Raw genomic sequence first — 21518 nt, forward strand, 5'->3', positions numbered from 1 at the left:
AAAAAAGGGAGAAAGAGTAAAGGGCATGTCTCACTTCACTGTTTAATTCAATATTTAGCAAAGAAAAAACAAATTTTTAATTTTCCTTTAAAAAATCAACTTTTAAAAACCGTACTTTTCCCAAAGTCTACAGTGGCAAAATATGCATATAAAAGAATAAAATTCATTAGTAGCTCATTGAAAATATAAACATAATAAAACATCTTTCAAATTATTAAAGTCACTATACATAGGACTTTCCTACCCAAAGATTTGGCCTGTACTAAAGTTTTTTTCCCCTTTTTTGGGGGGGCAGGGGGGAGGAGGAGGAGATGGGGGTGGGGAAAGGAATATTCATCAGTTGCCTCCTGTACCCTGACCCAGGATTGAACCTGCAACCTGTGTATGCACCCTTACCAGGAATAGAACCCGCCACATTTTGGTGCACGGGACAATGCTCCAACTGAGTGACATTGGTCAGGACCGGCCTGTACTAATTTTGATAAGACATTTGACTTATGTTCGTAATGCCAGTGCATAAAGCAGAAATGTCCTTTCAGCCACTCTTAATTTCTGTGTCCATTTGCTTTTTTACAACATGTTAGTCTTTACTAGAGGTCCAAAATAAAGCCAAATAGAACAGTACTTCAGATTCTTCAGCAGTCCTTCATATTTACACCACTGTAATGCCATCAGTCTTGTAAGTGTACTTGAACTACAAAAAGAAAAGGAGAAATAAGAATTTGGATTTTTCTCCCCCATGATACATTTTAAAGAATTAAGATCAATAATTTTTCCCGTTTTCCACATCTTTAAATTATTTAACATCAGAAAAAGTCGTAACTTGCTAATAAATCATTGGATAGCCTTGGCTATTCTAAATTCCTGTAGTCATTTTTTCTGATAAATTCTGTTGACCTAATATCAGAGAAGTGCACAAACATTAAGTCATGATCATAACTCAGATTTGAAAGTATGGAGATTGAAGTGCAATCTCAACATAAAACTTATTTTTAAACCTTAGATACTTTTCTAGTTTTAATGTTATTGTATTCTTTGATAAACCATATTCAAACAACTTTTAACATACTTCCAAACTTTATACTTTTTCCTCTGAAAAGACAGGGATTGGCAAAAATAGGTTTACAATCGTGGGTACACAAAAAATTTATTGTATTTTTGCACAACTGTAAACCTACTTTTGCCTACCCCTGTATATAGTGAATGCCTATTCAAACTTCAGTTTATTTTTCTAGGGGTAACTGGCATCACAAGTGAGAGTAGTTTTACTTAAGTCGGAAATTTTTAAAAACTTGCTATTATGGCCAAAACCGGTTTGGCTCAGTGGATAGAGCGTCGGCCTGCGGACTGAAGGGTCCCAGGTTCGATTGCGGTCTGGGGCATGTACCTTGGTTGCGGGCACATCCCCAGTGGGGGGTGTGCAGGAGGCAGCTGATCGATGTTTCTCTCTCATCAATGTTTCTAACTCGCTCTCTCTCTCTTCCTCTCTGTAAAAAATCAATAAAATATATTTAAAAAGAAAACTTGCTATTATGGATAAGAGTTTTGTGTGACAAAGGGAGATTTGTGGTCAATTGTAAAGATGACAGGTTTTAGGTATTTTAATCAGGGAGTTAGCATTTGTTCTGTTAATTTGCTCACATCCTATATAATAATAGAGGGATATGCTAATTAGCCTGGACACCATAACAGTCATGACCGGTCATGCACGGCTGGGAGCGGCATCCGGCGAAAGCGGACACCAGTGGAGGTGCGCATAGGCCCACAGCACCGCCCAGCCTGGAGGCCACCTGGCCAGGGTCGCAAGCAGGCATGCCACGCTGTTTGGCCTGGGAGTGACCACTGGCGGGGGCGCGCACAGGCCTGTGGTGCCACCCAACCAAAAGGCCGCCCGGCCGGGGGTCCAGCGGTCCTGGATTGTAAGAGGGATGTCCGAGATTGGAGGGGGTGCATGCTGGGCTAAGTGACATCCTTCCCCTCACCCCCCATGAACAAATTTTGTGCACCAGGCCACTAGTCTATATATATAAAAGCCTAAGTGACTGGAACGACTGGTTGCTATGATGTGCACTGAACACCGGGGGCAGACACTCAACACAGGAGCTGTTCCCTGGTGGTCAGTGCGCTCTCACGGCCAACTTCCCCCGGCCCTGGCTGGGATGGGGAACTGGGGTGAGTGGTGGTGAATGCGGCCCCAGTCCCAGTGGGGCCAAAGTCTGGCTCCCTCCTTGGGGCTGGCGGCCAACCTCCTGTGCCCTGTCCCTCCCCCTGGCTGGCAGGCCCCAACTGGCCCACCACTGGCCCGCCCAGGGGCAGTGCGGCAGCGAGAGAAGCAGTGGAGGGGGAGGCAGGGAACCGCGCAGTGGCGGAGTGCCGACCATGGTGGCATCAGCATCCAGCGTCTATTCCTTCTGCACCCGTCCCGGCAACTGTCGCCTCCTCTCTGGCCTGGCCCTGATCGACCTGGCCCCAATTAGCCCTGATCGCAGGCCAGCCCTAGGGACCCCACCTGTGCATGGATTTCATGCACCGGGCCTCTAGTTGTAGTTATACGCTTGTTGGGAAAATCCAGAAGTATACTAGCCATACTGACAAGGAAGTATTTTTGGCATCCCCCTGGTAATTGGACCTTTCTTTCCACATTAGGTTACTATAAAATCATCTAAATTTCTTACTCATTCCTGCTGACAACAAAATGGCAGAGTGCCTTGGGGAAAATGCTAATTTTGAATTTGTATATTAGATGAACTACCTGTAGAAGATTTGTGACTTGATATCCACCTCCCATCTTGTTCTAAAATACACTTAAAGCAGTGGTTCCCAACATTATTTTGGCCATGCCCCACCTAAGCATCTCTAAAATCCTGATGCCCCCTTCCCCCCGTGACATAATTCTTATTATTCAAAAAGTAAACTATTCACATGAAGGAAGCCTAAAAGGCCATTAATGGTCTAAACAAGCTTCCACAGAACATGGCATCCATGAAAGAGAAAAATAAAAGAAAGGACAGTTGAAGAACTGAAGAAGAAATCACTAAGAAATTATTTAAAAAATAATATGAAGTGACATGAATAGCAAATAAAGTTTCAAAACATAATAGAGAACTGAAATACATAAATATGTCACTATATATTTATATACTGTTCTAGAGGCCCAGTGCACAAAATTCGTGCATGGGTGGGGGGTCCCTCAGCCCGGCCTGCACCCTCTCGCAATCCGGGACCTCTGGCTCCTAACCGCTCGCCTGCCTGCCTGATTGCCCCTAACTGCCTTTGCCTCGGCCCCTGGAATGACGTCTGGAAGGTTGTTTGGCTGTTGGGTTTAATTAGCATATTATGCTTTTATTATTATAGATATGAGGCCCCTAGAATCATAAATGCAAAAAATTCACTGTTAATAACTCGAATTGCCCCCCCTTAACAATCGAATTGCCCTCCTATGGGGTGTGTACCCCATGTTGGGAACCACTGATTTAAAGCAAAAGAAAGCTGCCTGGCTGATGTGGCTCAGTGGTTGAATGTCGACCTATGAACCCGGAGATCAAGGTTCAATTCCGGATCACGGCACATGTCCGGGTTGCAGGCTCAATCAACAGTGCAGGAGGCAGCTGATCGATGATTATTTCTCATCATTGATGTTTCTATCCCTCTCCTCTCTGAAATCAATAAAAATATATTTAAAAAACAAACATCTAGTTTTTTAAAAAATAGAAAATACCATGTAGCCACAAAAGATGGATTTGTAGTGACATGGAATAAAATGCTGCAAGTCGGGGCCAAATTGTTAATAGTAGTATTCTCAGAGGCAGCAGAAAGAGGGCAGATACAGAGAACTTAATTTGTCTACATTGTGCATTTCAGTCTAGATTTTTATACTGAGCATTATTACTTTATAATTAGAGGGGTAAAATCACAAATATTTTTTAAAGCACTTAAGACAAGTTCAGAGGGCTTATTTCTATTAAATACAAATACTATACATTACTCATAATCAAATTCCATGTAGAGGATATCTGTTACATTTCTGAATTAAATGATTGCAATGTGGTTACAAAATTTTGTTGCTGATCATACTGTGTCTAGAAGGAAATATTCCAAAATAATAAATGCTTGTGATAGAGTGGTGGTGTTCCCAATTATATATCTCATAATTTTGTGATAAAAAATTTAAGTAGTACTTTGTAGGGAAAAAATTCCTATTAAGAAAGAGTATTGAATACTTAAAATTAAACTTTAACAACAACAGAAAAGTGTGAGTCCTATAGAGGAGAAAAATTTATAAAAAATTTCCAAAAGACAAAAAGAACTGAATAGAAGAAACACCATATTTCTAAATTGCCTCAATATTCCTAGATTGTATAACCTAATAAACACCTAGGCTATATGATATCCCACTGTCGTATATGTGGTCTGTCATTGATGGAAATGTTAGGCAGTGAATGACCATACAGAGTTTAATGTATGGTGAATGTGGCTTTACAAATTGGAAATGAGTTACTAATAAAATATTAATAGTGAACTATTTGGCTACGCAATTTTTAAAGTTAAATTCCTACTTCAAACCATAAAAATTCTGGATAGATTAAAGATAAAATGAAAATTATAAAACTATAAAAGCACTGAGGAAATAAATGAGATATTTACAAGCCTTAGCGTAGGAAAATCTTCCCCACTGGACAGAAAGATTTGGTGATTTGGAATTGAAGAAAAAGACATATTAAAAGACAAACTCCAAAGGGGAAAATTTCCACAAAATATTTAAAAGAAAATGAACTAACATTCTTTATATAAAAACTCCTATATATAATTAAATTATTTAGCAGAGCCATATATAAAGAAATACAAATGGCTAAAAACAGAAGATGTGCTAATGGCACACTAATGACAAAGGAAATAAAAGCTAACACCATGAAATAACCACTTTTCACCTAACACAGTGACAAACATTGAAAAGATTGTGGTTTGCATTCATTGTGGAAGGCAATTTGACAATGTCAAAAAACGCAAATTCTACTAGTATATATCTAGAAGATAATTGGAAATACTTTTGCAAATTTATAAATCAATGTGCAATTGATGCATTACTTGCCATGATAAACATAATTCATACTACGTAAGAGTAAGGCCAATGCAAGAATAATCTGTGACTACTGATGCGCAAAGCTGTCCACCATATTGTGTGAGGGGTGAAGATAGGTGCAAAAAATGAGGCTAATAATAGAACTTAACAGGGTTATCATTGAAACTGAGTTTCAGAGTATCCAAGTTGCCCAAATGATCTAAACGTCTTCAAACCCAGGAAGTGTGCTTTTAGGAGCAAGAGAGATAGACTAACCCCTTAATAGTGGTTACCCTTAAAGTGTTAGTAATAGTGTGTAAGCATTATTTGTTTGTCATTTGGAAAGCAATAGAATATTTTGTTCTTTTCTTGGTTTAGACAAGATTTCAATGAAAAGAAAACAAATCACCTTTGAAAAAATTTTGGCCACAAGAGGGCATCAGATAATCTTCCAACTTCCAGCTACAAATTGTATTTGAAAATAATTTCCCTTCTCCATGAGAAGTATTAGCGGTTAGTTTAAATCACTGCTTTTCCTATGGATCTACATGTAGAAATTATCATAGGTAACTAAGAACTTTAACCAAGTATTCCATAATTATTATACACAAGATATTTATTAGAATTATTTTTGTTATTAAAACGAATGCCAATTTAGGAAACAAATAGCTAAAAGCAGAGGAAAGATCATTAAAATCACCTGTAATCCCTCTAGCAAAGATAACCACTGTTAATATTTCAGTGGATGGGGAATGTTTAAAAGAGGGAGCTTTTAATTTATATTCTCCCATACTGCTGTGTTATGACATGAAATATATTCATTTTATGGTTATGCAATTGGAAAATGTGGAACATTTTATTATGTCACTAATTTGTTTTAAACACGGGTTTTAATACTTTCATGGTATTCATATGTATGTGCCTTGATTTAACCCATCTTTATCATTAGATATTAAGCTACAGATCTCTTTTGGAAATGTCTTCAATCATATGTCGAAATATAACTACCTTTGTTGAGGGTGGGGTGGGAGAAGGATAATTTTCCTTCCAAGTTCAGAAATAAAGAGACAAACACAACTGCCAACTTTTAAAAATCATACACAGAAAATTATAGATGATACATTTTTTAGAGTCAAATTGATAAGTAAAGCTGTAAAGTTCAACAGAAAACAGCCAGCATGATTGACTATTTGTTTCACTAAATTCAATGGGAAATTTTTTTTTTATCTTATAGATCATCAAATGCTTTTTCTAAAGAAATGAAATAAAATTTACTGATTAAAAAGGAAAGTATATTTAAAATTTTTGAACTTTGTCTAAAGGGACTAACATGAAAAATGTAAAACTCACTTTTGTCATCTGAATTATTACTAAGTAAAACCTCACTATTTAATGTTTCCTAATATTGCCCAATGATAAGACTGACCACATTTAAAATCTGATATTGATAGCTAATAAGATCCTTTGGTAAATAATTTAAAAAAAATACCAGTTGTGTCCGGCCAGTGTAGCTCAGTGGTTGAGTGTCAACCTATGAACCAGGTCATGGTTCGATTCCTGGTCAGGGCACATGCCTGGGTTGCAGACTCAATCCCCAGTGTGGGGCGTGCAGGAGGCAGCCAATCAATGATTCTCATCATTGATGTTTCTATCTCTCCCTCTCCCTTCCTCTCTGAAATCAATAAGATATATATATATATTTTAAAATACTAGTTGTGATGCTTGATACTCACTGTGAAATGTGGAGAGGAACACACATACACACACACACACAAACACACACACACACAAAGATAAGATCTTGAATAGGGATTTGGTATGCAAATTTACAGTAAAACTCCTCTTCCCTGACATAATTAGGAGTGCCAATCAAACAAGTTTAAATGGAAAATCATTAAAAATTACATATCCCTTAAACATTTTTAAGCGTTTAACATAGATCAATATACATTCAGTCACCAAATTTTTGATGTGGGATTAAGAATTTTTCTTAGAATATGGGTCTATTGCTAGGAGTGTCTGTTTTCCTCATAACACACATCCATAGTACATCCATCTTGAGTTAAACTGTGCTTTCTTTGCAGTTTCTTGCATAAATAGGCTTGGAACCGAACAAAGCAGACTCTTGTCCATCATACACCCTCCACCCTCCGGGGCCACCACGGGCCTCCCTAAGAAGAGTGCAGCTGGCGACGCTGTGTGCCCTGGGGACTGGTGAGCACTTTGCAGAAGGAGCAGAGGGCACTGGCGAGGCCAGTCTGCCCTGCTTTCACTGGCCTTCTCCCAGGCTGGTGCTGCTGGGACGGAGTGAGAGGGGAGAGCTGCGCACGCTAACTCTTCCCTTCCTTCCTTTCATACGGTTCACTCAGGGCCGGGACTGCCAAGGACTCAAGGTTCTTAGAAAAATACTGCACCAGGAACCAGGAGACCCAGATTCTGTTTCTAATGGTGGCCTTGGGAAATCAAAACCTTTCTGGATCTTGATGTTTTTCATAAAATGATATTGAACTAGATCACATAGACTATGGATATTTCGTTGGTTTTGTTTTTACAAAATTTGAACTGCTTTGTACGTTTTCACTTACCGTATTTTCTGGCGTATAAGACGACTGGGCGTATAGAAGATTTTCCTGGGCTAAAAAGTCGTCCTATATGCCGGAAAATACGGGTAACAAGATCACAGACCTTTTGCCCATAATATCATTACAAAAAGTTTAAATCAAGCCCACATAAACATACTCATAAAGCCCTACTGGGCTACTGTATAGTGAGTGCATCTTTATCTTGTCCTGAACATAGCAATAGTATCTTTTATATTTTTATTGATTTCAGAGAGGAAGGGAGAGGGTGAGACAGAAACATCAATGATGGTGACTGGCTGCCTCTTGCACGCCCCACACTGGGGATTGAGTCCACAACCCAGGAATCGAACTGTGATCTCCTGGTTCATAGGTCTACACGCAACCACTGAGCCATGCCGGCTGGGCGCAGATAGTATCTTTTAGTTGGAAGGGCAGAGATTATGTTTCCTTTCACAGAATTATTTCACTTTGTGTTGCTTCTATGAGCGAATAAAATGTCCCCTCCTTGTCACTAGATGAAAAGACTGGTGGAGGTTGATGTTGGAGGACTATGATTTCCCAACAGGTTGCAAATTATTGGCATGTGCTGTTATCATACTCTCTCCTCTCAGAATTGCAAGGTCATCCTACTGTTCCCTGGAAATGTTCTCACTGTTGACAGTTCTGGGCCTACATGAGAGGGGAAATGTCCTACTTAGCAACATTCAAACAGCACACTGCCGGCAGCCAACCTTCAACTTGGAATAGTGTGTGACAGCTGACCTAACACATGACCTAGACACATCTTGTTTTCAAGTGCAAGATAACTAATTGTCTTCATTACTTCAGTTTGTGCTGATTCCATAAAACTGCTTTGGGCAAAAACTCCAGAAACTTGAGGAAAACCAAGATAAAGAAACACACTGTGATGGGAACACATGTGGTGATGGCTGGACTGGAACGCAGCCAGAGCTGTTGCAATTACCAGCAAAGATTACTGAGAATCTATTGTAGCCAACATTGAGATGTCAAGATGCTCCTCTGCCTTTGAGAAATCACATCGGCGTAGGAGAGGAGACAAGCACAGGAAGAGACAGGCGGTCCTCAGGGCCCCTGAGGAACAGTTTAGGAGGGATTAGGATTGCATGGTCAGCAGGGAAAGACCATAAACAGAGTCAAAGAAAAAGGATAACCTGGCCCCCCAAAACCAAACCTTTTATTTTATATCACAAAAGGCTAATTTTATTACATTTAAGAGCTCCAAATTAGCAGAATCTATAGTAATAAAAGAGTAATATGCTAATTAGACCGGACATCCTTCCGGAGACCTTCCGGACGAAGCTGGGCTGTGAGGGAAGGCCGGGTCCCGGGTGCCAGAGGGAAGCTGGTGTCAGCACCTGGGGGGAAGGAAGGCCTACTCTTGCACAAATATTGTGCACCGGGCCTCTAGTAGTAATATAAAAGAAAAATGGGCAAAGCACATGAACACAGTTCTCAAATAGTTTTTAAACGTAAGATGCTCAACTGGACAAATAACAAGAGAATTTTAAACCATGAAATAATTTTCTTCCCAGAGACCAAAAAGTTGGGTAAGAGTATTGGTGAGGATTGGGGGTGAGATAAGCACTCATCCATTGCAGCACAGGCTGCTACAACATGTACAAAGCTATTCTAATAAAAGCTATCACAATACTCTACAGTCAGCACCTCCCTTTCTAGTAAAGATACATATACACATAGACATCGTGATGTATACAGGAACACACCTCTTGTAATTTTACTCATTATATCTAAAAAGATGGGATCAATTTAAATGGGCATCAATTCGAGACTGTTTAAATAGAGTATCACTTTGATGTAAATATTAGTTTTGAAAACAAGTAAGAGTTAGATAGATGTATAGATGACAGAAAATAGATAACATAAATACAGAATAATCTAAGAGGATTTGTTAAATGAGAAAAAACATGTAGCCCGGCTGGTGTAGCTCATTGGTTGAGCATCGACCCATGAATCAGAGGAGGTCACTGGTTCAATTCCCAGCCAGGGCCCAGGCCCAGATGGTGGGCTCGATCCCCAGTAGAGGGTGCGCAGGAGGCAGCCAATCCTCATCCATGTTTCTCTCTCCCTTTCCTTCGTCTCTAAAATCAATAAAAACATATTTTCAAAAAACCTGTATGTATACCCCAGTGTAAGTATGGTAGTGGAGGGCTAGTTGTGAAAGTCTGAAACCTAAGAGAGAAAGTCACTGACTTCACTCCAGACCTACTCAGAATCTGTGGGTTTTAGAAATTTCTTTTACTCCTCCAGGTTTTTATAAGTAGGAGATGGTGATTTTTAAGTTGACTCCTATGGAGCCAGGTCACCCCATCCTGTACTTATACAAATTAACTTTTCAAGTCATGTGCAGACTTTCTCACCACACACGCCCACTCACTTTTTCTCTTTTGGGAAGAAACCGGACAAGTTGTCTTGCAGAACATATGGCGTGAACTTACTGAATGCAGACTTGCCCCTAGTGCCATTTCTTCCCTAAAAATTCATTCAGTATGTACTGAGCAACATGCCAGAGTTAGGAACTGGGAATATTGGGGGAATAAATGAGGTTTAAACTCACAAAGGGGATCTAGTAAGCATGTTAAGTAATTAGAACACAAAAGGTTTTGTGCCATAAAAGACATGCACTGGCAATACTGAGGACCCAGACACGCCTCTCGATTAGCATGTGAGTGAGGGGCAGGGGTGCGGATCAGGAAAAATGACTCAAAGGACAAGTGTTTGAATTTACACGTCTAGGGCAAATATGTGATGGGCAAGTAGACAAGGAGGGGCTGTTCTCTGGCTGAAGAAACTGCATGTTCACAAAGGTATGAAACCCCAGGCCCCCAGCAGGTGTGTAGAGGTGCGCCTAAAGGTGTGGAGAAAACAAACCAGGGAGAAATGGGATGGACCACGAGATGATGATGGGCTGGACTTTAATATGGTCACAGTTACATTTTAAGAACCAATCCACTAGGACCGGGGCCAGTGACTCAGGGCAAGACAAGATCACGCTGGCTTCTAGTACTTTGGTGGGGACTGACATCAGGTTTTACGTCTGTGATTTCCTGCACCTTCTCCCACCCTCTCGTTCTCCACCCGAGTTAGAATTTTCACAGCTCAGCAGTGAAACGAGAAGCAAACTGATCAAGGAGCTAGTTAGTTCTTGGTTCACTAGACCAAAATTTATTTCTTGGTTCTTTCATTAACTCCAGGAATTCTTTTTCTGTAGTTACTTTAGGATAATTTCCCCGCCCCCCCCCCCCAAAGTTATCGAAGTTAGAAAAGTCATTTAAATAACAAATCACATTTGATTTATATTTCAGAAATACCAGCAAAGAAGAATGGAGCTGAGTTGGGACTACCTTCCTAATCTCTCACTGTGGCCTTGATTGCATTTAGAACTTACATTTGTTTATGCCTTAGACTTTAAACCACTTTTATCTAATAACAATGGACTTGTATTCAATTTTGTGTCATCAGTTTTGCCATTTGGTAGTTAATTAACCTAGAAACATGATGCGGCCTTTAGAGCTGCAAGATTAAAATATGGTCTAAACGAAAGGCATTAAATTATACTCGGTAGTGGCACTTAGCGTATTTTATTGTAATCTTGGGTCCTTGAAAATCTGTGGATCACGATCAGCATCCCAGCTACCAGGGACAAGTGCAAAGCCTTTTTCATTGGATCAATTCTAGTTCTTTAAAAGCTTCCAACATGCCCTGGGACGTAGGAATGTGTATCCCCATTCTAAAGCACGAGCAAACTGAAGCCCAGTAAAGCATCTGGTAACGAGTGGTGTTCCAACACGTCTGACTCCTACGCTCTTCTCCTTTAAGCCTCCCAGTAGAAAACTTCATGTTAGTATAAACCAGTTGTTCTCAACCTGGGTAGGGGGTGTTGCGCTGCCCCCCCCCCCCCCGCCCCCCGTGGACATTTGGAAACACATTGGGAGACAGTTTTGGTTGTCACATCTGGGGGAGGGAGAAGGTCTGCTGGTACCCAGGAGGTAGAGACCAGGGATGATACTGAACAGCCTACAATGCATAGGGCGCTCCCCCACAACAAAGAGTTACCCAGCCCGAAGTGTGAAAATTGCCGAGACTAAGAAACTAGAGGGCAAACAATATTCCTCAAAAGGTCTTACAGACCTATTACTAACCCCATCCTGTTTTTTGTTTTGTTTTGTTTTCTGAAATCAATGTTTAGGGTAAATGAAAATAGCTTTAAACTAGAACCAGATGTGTTCAATATATACATGCATGCACATTTTTAATGCAGCTGAGAAGTGCTTTGAGTTTATGCTATAATACACTGTGATCACAGCACTTTGGAGGTTTCAACCCCAAATATTATGTTGCATATAGACGTAGGGTGGGGAAACATACATGTATGTTTCATGTTTCCATTGATGTGTGATTGTCCTGATCTTTATTCTGTTTTAATAAAGGATGCAAGGGGTGTGGAAAAAGAAACCTTGACTCAGAGAGCAGGGAGAAACATCATATTGAAGCTTTATAGACTTTTTTTTTTTTAAGCACAATGAAGCCACACCACGAGGCAGAAAACTACTTTCTTAATTTTATTTGAAAAGTACACAAGGTCACAACGCTAGAGCAAGTTCTTGCTTTTTTAACCAAATTTGTTCTTACAAAGTTCAAAATCTGCACCATTGGATATTTAAGCCAGGAACTTTAAATACAAAAATCATCTTTGAAACTGACACTATCAATTCTCTACTTGCATATGTGAAGTGTCAAAATATTTTTTTCTCAGTAGTACAAGTTTATTTATAACAAAGGTTCACAGTAAGGGAGGAGAATAAGTGAGTCAGTGAATTGTGGTTCGCTTGACACTTGTGTCATTAAATACGTCAGTGCAAAAATGCAAAGTTCTTCCTTGATTGGAGCTTTTAGTGTTCATGTCCAAAACCAATCCCAGCAGGTACTTTCCACACTCAAATTACAAAACAGTGCACTTTGTAAAACTTGATTAACAGTAAGAAGCCAGATACAGAAAATATTTGCTGGTGTTACTATCCATAAGATAAGATATTTGCTGGTGTTACCCATAAGATAAGATATTTGCTGGTGTTACTATCCATAAGATAAGCAGAACTGCAATTCACACATTTATTATTCTTCCCTGCTTCCATAACATGAATAAGTAGAATCTGTGCTCAGTTATGGACCATATTTTAGTGTCAAAATAGGCAAACAAGTAAAAAAAAATCCAACTGCAGAACATGTTGCCTTTATTGCAAGACTATCCAAAGGCATTTGAAATATTAAAACTTGCCCAGAACATTTATACTACTAAACACAGAATATTACAAAGATTTATGTACATATATATATAATATATAATGTCACAAGCCACTAAGAAGTTAAAATGGTGTCAACATTTTCTACAAACTACTCCTTGCATGACACATCAAAGCATTAAGCACATAATATGGACCTTTTCTGTTCACACTGGAATAAGGGGTCTGAAAGCCCTAAACACTGTGGAGGTGAAGAGATTAGGAAAAACTTGAAACATTTACATAACTTCAAATTTACATGCTGCACGCACACAGAAAGACAGAGAATGGTTATTTTAAAAAGCCATCCATTATAGAATTTGATGTCTAACTTCATGCAACGAGTTCTTTTTATATTTAATAAAAATGCTTATTTGCCCCTTGACTTGCTCCTTATTTATGAAACTCAATCTTGGAAATCATCTTTTTAATAAAAATCAGATATTAATTCATACCAATAATCTAATTGTGTTTCTTGAATTAACCTCCCCCTACGACACACTCTGGCTGTGGTTCGCTTTGTAATACAATGGCTGTATTTCCACTGTAACAACTCCATGGCAGATTTCTTTCTTTCTTTTTCTTTTTGCCTTCTAACAGGGGAATATCAGAATAAAAGAACACCTGTAAAGCACAGAACTACATCCTCTAAGAACTACATCCTCTAAGGTACCACTACTTCTCAAGTTATCCTGTGTAACTCAACTGGTGTTGAGTCTCTTAGGTGTAAAGTGGAATCGATTGCTCTTGCCTCGAAGATGCAGTGCTGTCCTTGACTTACGTAAGCTCCAATGGAAATGCTCGAATAGCAAGTTTTGTTGAATTGCTTGATGATTACCAATAATTCCAGAACAAATATATGATCTCTGGTTTAAATGAAATTACCAGTGAGAATCCCTTAATGGGTCAATCAGAACTATCTGACTTTCAGGTTAACTGAAATTTACAATGAGAGTAGCTGAAGACATAGTCTAAAACTGAATTCTGTCCTCTAAATTTCATCTCGCCCAATAGGTCTGTACAAGATACACAACTGATTTCTTTGTGAGCTCGTTTCTTAGGGTGCAGGTGCTTCTGGAAGAGATTCTGACTTATTTGTAGCTAAATCCTAGACCAACTACTAAGTCTAAGGCCAGGAAAGCCTTATATGGATCCATTTTTTGTAGTAATTTCTACTTAGATTGATAGCATAATCTTCAGTGCATGAAAAACTAGTAAAGACCGAAAGTTGTTTCTCAGAGTTTGTGCTGGTATTTCTTAGTACTATTGTATATAAATGTATTCATATAAAACAGACCAGACATCTGGAGTTCAAAAATAGTTACTATTATAAAATCAGAAACACAGCCAAAGAGTGTTGGGGATGTTGAAATTTTAGTCTGTTAATTTGCATACAAAAAGAACAGAAAAGAGGCAAGACTGAAGTCTGAGGATAGAAAGGTGTCACAGTGATGCGTTTTTAGGAACAGTACCTTCACCTCTAAGCACCTTTCAGGTGATAGCTAGCTCATAGGCACCAGAAATTCATAATAAAAATTAAATTACCCAAAAGGCACAAATGAAACTGTTAACACAAGTATAAATGCAATATTGTGTAAGGTTAAAACCCTATTTAAAAAAGGCTTCCGAATATGTAAAACTATACACTAATCCATTACACAGACATTCCGCTTAAATTTACCATTAAAAAGTGTACACAATACTCTTACTAATCAGAAAGTCATGCCAACATTAATTTCTAATGCAGCATGAACCACCACAGCACCCAAAGAGATGAACAGAAACCAACTCCCTACAAAATCGAGGGAACAGGTTTTAGAGCTAGTGAAATAATTTATTGCAGACCTTACTTACTATGAAGAAACGGCTGGCTCATTCTACTATATCCACACTCCCTCGCAATCTTAAGGGAAATACAATAAATTTACTTTCTTCTACTAAAACAGTATTTAACACATTTGGCAGTTGGGAGTATTCCGTTTACCCCCTTTCCTTTCTATTTTTTTTTTTTAAAGAATAAATCACTTTCACAAAACTAGGACTCAAACTATTCAAAACTCAACTGAATTTTCTGCAACTGCACAGACACGTTGGCAGAATAGCAACTGTGCACCCTCCCAAGTCTGGAAGACAGAACCGTGGAGGACACTGACTAGCTTACAATGCGCTCCGTCATTCTGAGCCTATGAAGAAACATCCTCCAAGAACTGCATTCAGGAAGGTAGACTTAGGATTCCATGTTTCCAGAACATATAACATGCAACACCATCCAAAACCGACAACAAAACGCTGAACTGGGGAAAAACTTTTTAAAATTTGGAACCAATAATTAGGGAATTTCAATCTGTATCTGTCAAATAATTAATGTCATAATTTTTTCTTATTAGAAAAATATCACCTAACGCAGAGAGCCAGTATGTGGTTGGGGACTGCAGGATTCTCCATCCTTGCTCTGGCGGGTCACCGTTCTGGAGATCACCCCAGATTGCTCATCGCTGAAATCCACTCTCACTACTGTACCTAGTGTCATCGCTCTGTATAGTGAGAGCAAACTTGCTAAATAAATCCATAGGTGCTCCTTTACTTTAGCACATAAAAGAGCTTACTATGCCTCCGTTGCCTATAACAGTCTATCAATCAAATACTTAAGCAATCATTCCATAGACAAGGCTTATGCATGACCTGAAAGTAGAACTAGTAATTTCTAGAACCCTGTAGAGAGTGTTTTTATGTTACTAGAGCTATTCCAAACACATTTAGAGTTTTCAAAGAACAAACATAAAGGACTATAAGAATTTTTGCCATGCATGCTTCTTTGCCAATTTTGGGTCATAAATTAATTGAGAAAGGCATCCTAAAAATAATGGCAGGAATGAAAAAATACTACTTTTTAAGATGATTCAAGTATCAGCTTGGTGTGCATTTAAGTTCACCAATATCTTCTCCTATGATTTCATATCCAAAGTGCTACATATTACTAAGTATTGGTAGTTAGAAACCTTCAAAATCAACTTCTTTAACACTTTGCACTCGCTTGCTTTTTTCTCGAGCTGCTACCGAAGCTAACCGTGTCGAGTCACACTCGACATCCGAGTGCAAAAGGTTAAGAAATCTTTTTCAGATGGCAAATTTGTCTTTAGTAACTCTAATGCCTTTACTAGTCCGATATAAACAAACACAACCTTTTAAAGTATGTTTCTTACAGTTTTTGGTTCACTTTTTGATCTATTGATGCTGGCAGCAAAATTTAGAACAAAATAGGTTTTCCTATTTCAAAAGAAGAAGAGAAGTGTGGAGCACGGATGTGAGAGGTTTGGAGGCCCTATACTATAGACCCGTCCTTGCTCTGGGCTGGAATCATCACCGGCACCGCTCCCATCCTACTGAGATTAGGGGCAGCTACCTTGGCGGGTGGGAGAGTCGGACTCTGAGGAGCGCGTTCAAAATCTTCGCTTGGTACTTGGTTATACTGAGTCTTGGAATAGCCCTCCATGTTGGAAGGAGACATGGACCCCAGAGATGAGTGATTGCTGCCGATGTAGCTTCTGGCCGTGGACGTCCGGCTCTTGGGGGGAGGCACGTCTTCCCTGGAAAGCAAAGATCCCCAATATAATCGAAAGAATGAGTTTCTAGAAACCTACAATTGTGCAGCCTATGACTCATGGGTGGGGGCTATTTAAGCACTAAGTATATAAAAGTGTGTGTGACATACAAAAAAGCAGGCACAATCTATATATATAAAAGCCTAAGCGACCGTTTCGATTGGCTGCTATGACGACGCACTGACCACCAGGGGGCAGACGCTCAACACAGGAGCTGCCCCCTGATGGTTAGTGAGCTCCCACAGCCAACCTCCTGAGGCTGGCCAACCTCCCGTGGTCCCTTCCCTTGGCCAGCCCCAATCGGCCCCGATCACTGGCCAGGCCGAGGGATCCCAACTGTGCATGAATTCGTGCACCGGGTCTCTAGTACAGTATAATGTCACAAACTGTGTATTTGTTTCTTAGTTATCATTTACAGAATATAGCTCTTCTCATATAGTAAAAGGCAGTGTTTACAAAAATTTATGATTTTATAATGTCTTACAAGGAACAAACCTCAAATATGTTCATATTCCAGTACAACTAATCAAGATAATCTCATTACAGTCATGTAACACTTTATCCTATGTAATAAAAGGCTAATATGCAAATTGTCCCCTTGACCAGTTCGACTGGGAGTTCGACCAGGGGGTGGGGCTGGCCGGCCAACCACCTGTGGCCCCTCCCCCCATCGGGGGCAGGGCTGGCTGGCCAACCGCCCGTGTCCCCTCTCCTTGGCCGGCCTGGCAGCCTGGCCCCATCGCCCCAATCGGAGCGGGCCAGCCAGACCCCACCCATGCATGAATTCGTGCACTGGGCCTCTAGTAGTTACTAAAGCTCTAACACCTACAGATATATTTCTACCAAAAAAGAAAAAAAAAATCCTTTTTGCTATTAAAGTTACTGATCTAAGACCTTAGCTGAAAACAGCAGCTTCCAGTCTGCAAAAAAAACAGGAATCCAGGCAGAAGAATTTTCACACCAAGGACTGAGTTATATCTGGTGCATTTTAAAAATGCAAGTGCCCAGACCCTACCTCATACCTACCAAATGTCAATTTCCTGGGCATTATTTAGTCACATGTTATTATTTCTTCAAGTTCAATAATCGAACGTACACTTCCAGTTAAGATCTCCTGGTTTAGAACATTTTGTTAAAAATCATATTACCAATAGTTCTGTCACTTGATGTAATTAGGTCTTTTTTCTTCCTTTTTTTGGGGGGGGGGGAGGGGGGAATATGCCATACCTGTACTTGATTTGGAGAGGGCGAACGGTTTTGAGATAAACTAATTTGTAGTGGTTCTTAAAATAGGATCCAGTACTGGAGAGGGACTGGGGCACGGCCTAATGGAGGTTGATTGAATCTGCACACTTGCCAGGGAAAGTAAGAGCTTTCAAATGTGTTGAAGGGAAGAGCTTTAGCTTTTATCCAGTTCTCACAGGGGCAAATGTTTTGGATGGTTAAGAGAAGTAATGCTTTAGACATAATAAATTTAGTACACTACACGTCAATCAACTCTGGTGTCACTGGATTACCTGATATCATGATGAACTTCTTTTTCATATTTTTCCTCTCTGCGCTTTTTATGGCAGCAAAAGATGATCACGCAGATGAGCATGAGAGCAAGCAGAGTTCCTATAATAGCTCCGGCAATTGTTCCAGCTCTGTTTGATGCTAGAATAAGATGTTCATAGGAAATAATGATAAACAACACCACTCTATCTAGTCATATTGAAGGTAAGGATACACAATGACAGATTGATCTCATTGTATACAATAACTATAAGAAACAAATTAGCTTTTTGGTCCAAGGGGAAAATTTACTAAAAGAACTTTCTTTTGAACTGTATAATCTATTTTATTTTACGTATTAATTTTATACATATCCTATATAATAAAAGGGTAATATGCAAATTGACCCTAAAGGCGGAACAACCGGTTGCTATGACACTCACTGATCACCAGGGGGCAGATGCTCAACACAGGAGCTGCCCCCTGGTGGTCAGTGCGCTTCCACAGGGGGAGCGCTGCTCAGCCAGAAGCCGGCTCATGGCTGGCCAGCACAGTGGCGGTAGTGGGAGCCTCTCCTGCCTCCACAGCAGCGCTAAGGATGTCTGACTAACAGCCGGACTAAGCCAGCAGGTGGACATCCCCCAAGGGATCTCAGACTGTGAGAGGGTGCAGGCCGGGCTGAGGGACCCCTCTGAGTGCGTGAATTTTCATGCACCAGGCCTCTAGTATGTATATATATTTATTGATTTCAGAGTGGAAGGGAGAGGGGGAGAGAGAAACATCAATGATGAAAGAGAATCATTGATCGACTGCCTCTGGCACACCCCACACTGGGGATCAAGCCCATAACCTGGGCACGTGCCCTGACCAGGAATCGAACTGTGACCTCCTGGTTCATAGGTCAATGCTCAACCACTGAACCATGCCAGCTGGGCTGTATAACATATATTAAGCATAAATGTGATCAAACCAGATTAAAAGATTTTAATGTTCCCAGCTTTCTGAGTTGGCATATAAGAATGTTCCAAATAGCTTATCCTTACAATGGCTAAATATGGTGTAAGAGTTGACTTGACAACTCTCATGTTCTTCATGTTGCTACAATAATGATGGTTTTTCTAATAAAATGTAGTTTTTTCTTTCGGTGACTCAGGAAAGCTACTAACCAAGCCAGAGTGCTCTGCTCAGTTTGCATCCACTTGCCCTCAATACACCCTTGCTAACTGAATTGGGGGGGGGGGGGGGGGGGGCCTTCTGTATAAAGACAAGGGGAGCAAACGTTATCACCCCCGACGGAAGGTACTTACGAGGAACAACATCCAGGCGCAGCAGGCACTGGTCAGAGCCCACTCTGTTGCTGACTGTGCACTTGTACGTCCCAGAGTACTCAGTGGTGGCATTTTTTACAGTGATCACAGAGGAAGTCATTTCTATGAAGAGAGAGACGGGGCAGAGGGAAACCCATTTTTACAGGATTGCTGAGACTTCAGTGAAGGCAAACTCTGCTAGGCTTGACAGTCCAGGCCAAAGCGAGAGAGGCTGAAGCTGGGTGCGGAACCAACGCCAGGCAGATAAGACACGTGCCGGTCTCCAGAAGGCAAACCACTGCACCTCCGGTTCATTTGAGCAGAAGATTTGCAAAACCCATTCCATCCACCCCGCCCCCCAGATGGAAGAAACAGACAAAAGAAAGTCAGAAGGGGCCATACCGTTTATTTCTTAATTGGAAAAAAGAAACAGAGGCTCAGAGAAATCCTACTTGGAAGGTGGAGAACAGTTTGAATAACAGGTCAGTTGTAACAAAGTGAGCAATTGGATTTAACCAGTTTGTAACTTTCCAGTTAGTGCCACAGAGGTGCTTTTGATTTGTTTTGTAACAGACACATCATGGGTAAACAGCAGTATCTTCAACACTAATGTAGGCTCATGAAACCTTCAAGATCCAACTCCTTATAACTTATTCATTTAAGATCATGAACGTTTTCTGATAGTATTATCATCAATTAAAAAACATACCAAAGAAACCAATTATAATATCTCAAACAGCGAAACTGTTATAGAAATGTATCTGTTTATACTACATGACAATAAGCTGTCTTCCTAAAACACTGAATAAGTCCCATGCAATCCTGATTGTTCTGTATAGAAGAGGGAGGGTGTCTGGGGATATAAAACACACACACACACACACACACACACACACACACGAGTGAAGTCCACATCTGTGGCACACGGTACAAGCTGTCTAACCCGCGGTACCTGTTATCAGTGCTGTGGGCAGTTTCTGTGAGTTGGACATTTTCTGCCATTCATACTGTAACGGAAGTGAACCTTCCTTTGGTTCACATTTCAGTTTAAAGTCATTCCCAATTTCTTCTGATCCATCCACATAACATCTTGTCCCCGAAGGCTTAACTGAGAAGAGAAAATAAATTATAACTTTATACAGAAAAACAGACTTTCTGTTTACAATGGTTCTTAAACACAGAGCATGCTGCACAACCACTGACGATGATCACAAGGTTCTGGTTCAGAGTGGACAAGACTGAGTAACTGCAATCTGTTATGCAACACAAAACAGGCAAGGCCGGGGCTCAGGGAGGTCTGGCAGCACCTCAGGCCGGGCTCTGTGTCCCTTACTCCACGGGGCACACCTGGAAAAAGCAAGCACCCCGTGGGCTGCACCTCTTCAGACTCAAGGAAGCGCCCTCCTCCGTTCCTAAGCTCCTCCTCTACCCCACGCCGGGCGTGGGAGGACGTGTCACGTCACATCCTTCTGGTGCCATTACGTGCCACTCGGGGGATTATAATAAAAAATGCTGGCAACAGGGTCAATTCACTTGGTGCATTACATTAACCCCAACGCACCCAGGGAGCACTGCTCTAGATAAAAAGGTAAATCTGAGGCTATATTCCAGGTCTCCCTGGGTAACCGTTAAGAGAAGCTGCTAACCCCATTTCCTGAAATTCACCCCAACACCGAATTAACACCTTGGTGTTTCACATTCTCTTGGTGAACTTTACTAAAGCATGATACACACACAATAAAAGTAACACATTTTAATAGTGTGAGTTGATCATGTTCAACAAATGTGTGTGCACACGAACACACACACGCACCCTGTTGGGCGCCACCCCAATCCACTCCCAAGCCAGTTCCCTTGTGCTGGGTGCAGTCATCTCACTCTCAACCCTGGCCCCACGGGCCGGACTTTATCAGTACAGGTTAGTTCTGCTGCTTCTAGGGTCATGTAAATGGAGTAATACAGTGCGAGCTTCAGTCTAGCTTCTTTATTCACTGTAAGGCTTCCGACATTGATCCATGTTTTAAAAATCCATTCTTTTTCACTGCTGAGTTGTATTCCACTGACTACAACGAACGGAGTGATCCATTCCTCTGCCGGTGAACGTGGATTCCAGCTTTTGGGCTCCTGTGAAAGCTAACTCCCTAAGCTCACCA

The 21518-nt window shown here is 40.6% G+C and overlaps 1 protein-coding gene across 4 annotated transcripts in view; it reads right to left on the bottom strand.

Moving 5' to 3' along the window:
* Positions 1–28: 28 nt before the first annotated feature.
* The window catches only part of CXADR (CXADR cell adhesion molecule), a 57629-nt gene continuing 36139 nt past the window's right edge, over positions 29–21518 (bottom strand). The window contains exons 4-8 of one of the 4 annotated variants that reach the window (XM_079766567.1): positions 20318–20473; positions 19366–19488; positions 18082–18220; positions 16366–16549; positions 29–694 (exon numbers count right to left, since the gene is read on the bottom strand). In XM_079766567.1, the coding sequence (XP_079622693.1) occupies positions 653–694; positions 16366–16549; positions 18082–18220; positions 19366–19488; positions 20318–20473 (644 nt within the window). In that variant the 3' untranslated portion in view covers positions 29–652. Of the gene's footprint in view, positions 695–12392; positions 16550–18081; positions 18221–19365; positions 19489–20317; positions 20474–21518 lie in introns of those variants that run through there. The other 3 variants (XM_079766566.1, XM_079766568.1, XM_079766569.1) reach the window with 3 other exon arrangements.

The sequence above is a fragment of the Cnephaeus nilssonii genome (genome assembly GCF_951640355.1).
Source record: "Cnephaeus nilssonii genome assembly, chromosome: 3".
Taxonomy (NCBI): Eukaryota; Metazoa; Chordata; class Mammalia; order Chiroptera; family Vespertilionidae; genus Cnephaeus; species Cnephaeus nilssonii.